The 6,663-nt window shown below is 40.7% G+C and overlaps 1 protein-coding gene across 4 annotated transcripts in view; it reads left to right on the top strand.

The window, feature by feature from the left end:
• Nucleotides 1-5,598: 5,598 nt before the first annotated feature.
• LOC106520568 (cell adhesion molecule 2) overlaps nt 5,599-6,663 on the top strand; it is a 161,496-nt gene continuing 160,431 nt past the window's right edge. The window contains exon 1 of one of the 4 annotated variants that reach the window (XM_014012746.1): nt 5,599-5,957. In XM_014012746.1, coding sequence (XP_013868200.1) covers nt 5,897-5,957 — 61 coding nt within the window. In that variant the 5' untranslated portion in view covers nt 5,599-5,896. The remainder of the gene's footprint in view (nt 5,958-6,663) is intronic. The other 3 variants (XM_014012743.1, XM_014012747.1, XM_014012745.1) reach the window with 3 other exon arrangements.

Below are 6,663 nucleotides of genomic sequence, written 5' to 3'. Positions count from 1 at the left end.
GTTGACCTGACATGGTTGAGTAAATTCAACACTTCATTTTTTGCAGAGTGCAGAAACAACTCCTTTTTATGAGGAGTTTGAACATATTTAATGTTGTAACAAGTAACTAGGTGTTAAATTTTAAAGTAAAGAAGTAAAAGTATAATTACAAGTACCGTAACAAAATAAATGTACTTAGTTACTATAAACCTCTGGTTGTTGGACATTCATGTCCTCCAACATCCATCAAGAGGTGCTGCAGCACCCTCTGCACCCTTACTTCTCCACAGCCTTGCTCCTGGCTTACCCATCGACCCACAATTGTTCCAAATCTACACACTGGGGTATAATTTCTGCTGGTGAACTCAGACTCCCTTTAATATTACTCAAGAAAATTTAGTACCAACTTATGGCAAGTTCAGTATAAAAGGCAAATACCTGTTTAAAGCTAAACTATGACCTAAAGATATAAAATGCTGAGATGGCAAAAAAAAAAAAAAGATGAACGGTTAAAGCGCATTACGAACTTGGCTCCCAAGGGAAACTACTTGAAACAGAAGTGCAGTGGAGAATATCATGAGAACCCTTTGGAAAACAAGTGGTGGTGGTTGTAGCTGAAGTGGCTACTCGCTGCAGTGCCAGTAAAGTTTTTATGGGACCTTCTAACAACAAAATGTGCAAAACCGAGAGGAAATTTGATACACGTTATCTCAAACTGGTTTTCGGTTTTCATGAGTCAGATGAAGAGTCAAAACCACAAAACACAAGCTGTTTTCAGCAACAAGTGTTCATCACATCTTAAAACCTTAATTAGGGTAATTGGTCATTTTGCTAATTTAAATCAGAGTAAATAGATGCTTTTTAAATATGAATCAAAATGGTGGCTTTCTGGGAGGCTTATCACTGACCAAAAATGCATTTCTAAAAGTTTACATGAATAATTTAAGAACAATGAAACATAAGTATTGTTGCTATTAAAATCATTTTTTTATTTTTGTGCACGGCTACATGAAACTGCGTCTGCTTTGTTCCTTCAGCTTGTTGGCAAGGCAGCATTAATAACAACAGACAGCTGATACGATTAGACCAGTCTATTTCTGCTTTTATTGGACAACAGTAATCGAGCCGTGGTACACATCTCCAGACAAGGTATCTGAGTGATTACTTCTAATTTATCCATACATAAAGACATTTTCATAGAGTGCTGACTAGCAGCGTCCCATGAATAAGGCAATAAACAGATGGAATTGTATTCCCACACGCCATCAATAACAAATAATGCTCCTGGGGTAAGAAAAAAAAATCCAAGAAGCACATAACACTCTTAGCACACCGTCCAATTTCAGACTTTACAAAGCTTGAGAGAGCAGCTGTTATTTCCCAGTGGAACTCTGACAAGAAAAAAAAATAGCATGTACTGTATGTGCCTGACAGATTGGATTATGAAATTTTATTTACTAAATCCTACATAAAAATTTGGAATCTTTTATCTTTACTTTGTTATGTAGTGCAGCGATGTGTTCCACCAGACACAAAATAGATCAAGCTGTGTCTTGATCCAGAGTTTAACACTTAATTATTTACATGGAGCATTCTGTTTATCAGAGTTGTATATCCAGAACTATATTGTGCACAGAGTGCGCCTCGAATAGTTGTTTTGATCACTGAGGAGGATGAAATGCTATCAGTGATTGGTTAATGCATATTAATAAGTCATGACTTTTGTCTTTCTGTTTGCTTTGAATTCTGTTGTGCAGGCTTGAACTCGAAAAACATTTTGAAGCTTTCTTTTTTTATATATATTGTTTGGTGTTGTGACAGGTAGTTGGGATTCGCAAGGCTTGTAACCTTGTTAAATCTGTCAGTGTATGCACAACCGGGCATTTTAAATGATACAAAGAATGAAATGCAATGCAATAAGATGCCCCAGAGATCAACGCAAAGGGGAACGTGCTCCTCTGCATTCCAGATCTGTGTCAGCGCCCGGTGCTTTTTCTGCTGAACCCACATGGTCAATAAACTCTCGCTGTTAAAAAGCTGCGCGAGTCGAATTCTTCTCAAAAAGATCTAATGAAATGACGAGAAACTGACCTTCAGGACACATGGGATTGATTCTATACCCTCATCCTCATGGTAATTGGCTTTGTATAGTTCTGCTTCGAATTATAAGTGAGTTGTAAAGAGAATGTATGTCACACAAGAGCACTCAGTCCTTCAAGGTTTACAGTTCAGAAAGGCATCAATGGCTCCACTGGGATTAGGGATGTATAAGTTAAAAGGCTAAAATGCTGCGTCAGCATCTACCGCTGAATGAGAGCACATCTATAAGCAAAAGGATCCCCTCTCTGATTAAAAGCATAATTGATTACAACACGGACAAACACTGCATGCATTCAGTTCTGGAAATAAAAAAAAAGTTAGATTTTAGAGACGTAGCACTTTTTTTTCTTGTTGAGAAAGATATAAAAGGCCAGGCCTATGTTTTTAGCAGCACATCTCAGGTGGTATGGGTAGGTGAGAGATTTGATCTGAAGTGGGAGTGGTGTGGAGGAGCACTGTGCAAAATTGAACCAAATTCAGCCAGCAGAATGTTAAACCATGTGTAAAATCCCGGTGATCGGCTTTGAAAATGATCCTGGGCTGAAGCCGTCGTTTCCCTCCCCACCTCTGTCTTTAGGGATGGTCCGTCTCATTTCTCTGTGCCTCGTGGGAACCTTTGAAGGAAGAAGGATGTCCAGAAGCCCATTAACCTCCCCTGTGTATGTGCACTGATTCCTGACATACACCCAGACATCGGGTCGCCAACCCTGGAAAGCACCAGCCTTTTCACACAGCATGGGCAGGCCTCTTTGTTGTTCCCACACGCCACCCTCTTTATTCCACCAGAAATATTCACTGTAAAAAAATATCTACTGTTAATTTATGGCTTCTTTTTTGTTTGTATCAGCGTTGGGTCATGATGTTTACAACTCTGATAACATTTGATAATGGAATTTTTGGATTTCTGATGTCGAGACACACCCAACCAACAAATCTGGATTTGGGATTATCATCATCATTCTTTTAAAATGGGCTCCATATGATTTTATTATGGACTTTTTATATCAACAGCCATCACACTCACTATTGCTATATTCCTGCAGCAGATTTTTCCATAAAACCTGTGTCCTGTTTCGGACATGAATGCCACAAACAAATTACAAACGTGAATATTTTCGTTTGTACTTTTTGATTAAAAAGAAAAAAGAAAAACCTGCAAAAGTCTCTGAAACAACTTGAAACTCATAAAAATAATAAGAAAACTGTAATGAAAAATCTGATATTGCTTTTGAATTCTGATACAACCATCCATTATCTTTTACCTGCTTCTTCCTTTCAGGGTAACTGGGGGTCACTGGTCACTGTGCAAGGGATGGGGTACAACCTGGACAGGTCACAAGTCCATCACAGGGCCACACACGAGACAGACAATGTCTCACAAACATGATTGCTTTTACTCTGTGGGAGGAAACCGGAGTGTCTGGAGAAAATCCACCCATGCACAGAGAGAACATGCAAACTCTTCCCAGAAAGGTCTCCAGATGTGATTCGGTACAATGGCTTTCTTGCTGAGAGGCAACAGATCTACCAACTGAGCCCCCATGCATACCCTGATAGAACCAAATTGTGTATATATAAAACACAACTAATAAAAAAAATAATGATTGATTAGTCTAGCACAGCTATCTTCATGGGGACATTGACTTCTTTTGGTTTCTATAGCCTGGCTCTAAATCTAAGCTAAACTCTAACCACACCTTATTCCTAAACTGAACCCCTAACCCAGGGGTCTGCAACCTTTACAATCAAAAGAGCCATTTCTGCTACTGACGCAGTAATAAAATGTGTCCAGAGCCGCAAAMYAAGCTACAACTGTGATTATCAACTGGTGGTCTGTGGGCCTTTTCAAGGCCTTTTCGGGAACTTTTACGGCCAGTGGAGGTGACGTTATAAAACTAAAAAATATATTGCAAATTTTATTTTTTTTATTATTTTTACCCATCAGGACAAATAAAAAGACTATATTCATGTAAACAAGAAAAATACTTTATATACAGTATATAGTTTATACCTAATTTCATAAAAAATAGTACAACTGAATTATTCAGGCTTATTTTTTTCCAATTCTTATTGTGTAGTTTTTAATATTCTTTAAAGGTAATTCTGATGGATTTGAGAGAAAGACAAAAGTTGGATTATTTAAGTAAACAACAGGCTAGCATGAGCTAACATTTTTTACTTTTTGTATTAGTAGTATCGATCACGTATTAACTTACAAATTGATTTCTGTTGTGGGAACAATTCAATTCAATTTAAAAATGCTTCACTGATCCCAGAGGGAAATTAGGTAATCAAAACAAACAAAAAAGAAATTATTTTGCTATGTTTGGTCACATTTTTCAAAGAGCCACTGTAGAGGGACCAAAGAGCCACATGTGGCCCCAGAGCCGCAGTTTGCAGACCCCTGCCCTAACCCATCAACAGCATTTCTCCCATGCGAACTAGACGTAGATCCCCACAAGTACACGTGTAAGCCAAAAAATTGTCCCGGGGAAGAAAGAAACTTGTTTGTCTCATCTTTGCTACAACTTGCAGGGTGCCATGAATTTATGCAATGAAATCTCAAGACTATCAAGGCATTCTGGAGCAAAATGCGCTGCCCCAAGTCAGAAAGCATGTTCGGTCACAGTTCATGAGTCCCCCAACACAATAACGAGCCACTACACACAATTACACACCCAATGGCCAAGAACAAAACAATAAACTGTTCTGAAGAGGCCGCTTGAGTCTGAATCTTATTTAACATCGGTGGAAGGAGCTGAAACGGAAAGTACCCTTCAAACTAAGAGCAATTTGCTTCCAAAATACCCGATTGTCTCAAAAAGTTATGCAAATAAAAACAGGATATCCATTTTTTTGTCAAGTCCATCCATCCATCCATTTTCTGTACACACTTCTTCCTTTTCAGGGTTGCGTGGGTCACTGGTGCCCATATCCAGCGGTCACAGTGCGAGGGGTGGGGTACACCCTGGACAGGTCGCAAGTCCATCACAGGGACACACATAGAGACAAACGAGACAAACAACCATTCACTCTCTCACTCACACCTAGGGACAATTTAGAGTTATCAGTTAACCTAACAGTCAGGTTTTGGTCTGTGGGAGGAAGCCCGAGTACCCGGAGAAAACCCACGCATGCACAGAGAGAACATGCAATCTCTACCCAGAGAGGTCCCTGGACCGGGATTTGAACCGGTGACCTTGCAGAGAGTCACCAGCTGTACCAACTGAGCCACAGTGCCGCCATTTTTTATCAAGTCCATTTTCATTATTTTTGTTTTTATATTTCTTTTTAACTGAAAACTGTAAGCAACATCTAATTCTAATTTTATTGTTGATTTTTTAGTTAATTTTGTACTTTTGTAACTTTCAAGTTATTTTAGTTGCCTTTTTTTTTAAATGAAAATGTTCAAACAGTTTTCCTCCACGTTTCTACGTGTTTGTTCAGCCTGATTGTTTACCAGAGAGACCAGAAGTATTTTTCTAGGTGTTTTTCATTGGTGAAGCGTCTTCATTAGTCAAAAAGCGTGGGCGGGACTCTAGCTCTCTGCAGCGAGTCAAAGTGAAAGGCAATAAAGGGAAACAGGAGCTGCACTTGGCCGACGAGCATCTCTGCCGTCCTGCTGCTCTCCGGCGCTCAGTGCACCTCCCTGCGAGAAACCCAGGAGGAGAGTTCATCAATGTAACTCTGGTCAGTCAGAAAACTGCGCCGTTCAGCTGGATAAGTCCTGACAGAAGAAGAGAGACAGAAAAAAAAGAAGAGTGGAGCGCGGAGTGGAGCATTAACGTGAAATCGTGAAGGAGAAAAAGAGAAGAATATGATGCTCCAGTTGCGCTTGATCTTCATTCTCTACAGCCTCTGCGCGAGCGTCTTTAAAGGTGAGAGCACCCTGGATGTTGCTGTGCGTACAGACGGGCGTGGTGTGCGGGGAGGTGGAGGCTGGGGATGGGGGAGACATGTGCAAATGTGTGACCGTTGCGCACGTGAGCGCACCTTGCCTTTTCAGCGCAATAAATAATAATGAGGATAAAAAGGAGTTGATGTTTCCTTTAAAACGCTGCGCTTTCGGGGCGCCGCAGTTGTGGCTGCAGCGCGGCGGCCGCTGGCTGCTGTCGGAGCCCAACTGTGTGCTGGAATGCCTGGAAGTTGTGCGAGACGCACAATGCGGCTGCACAAGTTTTGCTTTCGGAGATAACTCGGGTGTTGTGTCCTTGTTTTGGAGGAGAAGTGGCTGGTGAAAGCACTGCGGGATGAGTTGTCTGCTGTTTCCTCTCTTCATTCACTCGAGCTGATTCAGGGGAAGGTGGCTGGTGGTCTAAATTATTATTAGGGGTCCAAGCCCGAGGAAGCAGGGTAACGCAGCTGCAAAGCAGCAGCGTTTCCATGTCTCCATCGGAGCATGGAACCCTATTGTATCTGTTCCGTTTTTTATTATTATTATTATTATTAGGGGTCCAAGCCCGAGGAAGCAGGGTAACGCAGCTGCAAAGCAGCAGCGTTTCCATGTCTCCATCGGAGCATGGAACCCTATTTTATCTGTTCCGTTTTTTATTATTATTATTATTATTATTATTATTATTATTA

Source organism: Austrofundulus limnaeus, unplaced genomic scaffold (assembly GCF_001266775.1).
Source record: "Austrofundulus limnaeus strain Quisiro unplaced genomic scaffold, Austrofundulus_limnaeus-1.0 Scaffold94, whole genome shotgun sequence".
NCBI lineage: Eukaryota > Metazoa > Chordata > Actinopteri > Cyprinodontiformes > Rivulidae > Austrofundulus > Austrofundulus limnaeus.
Note: the sequence above shows the minus strand (reverse complement) of the source record. Positions and strands in the feature narration are given on the sequence as shown.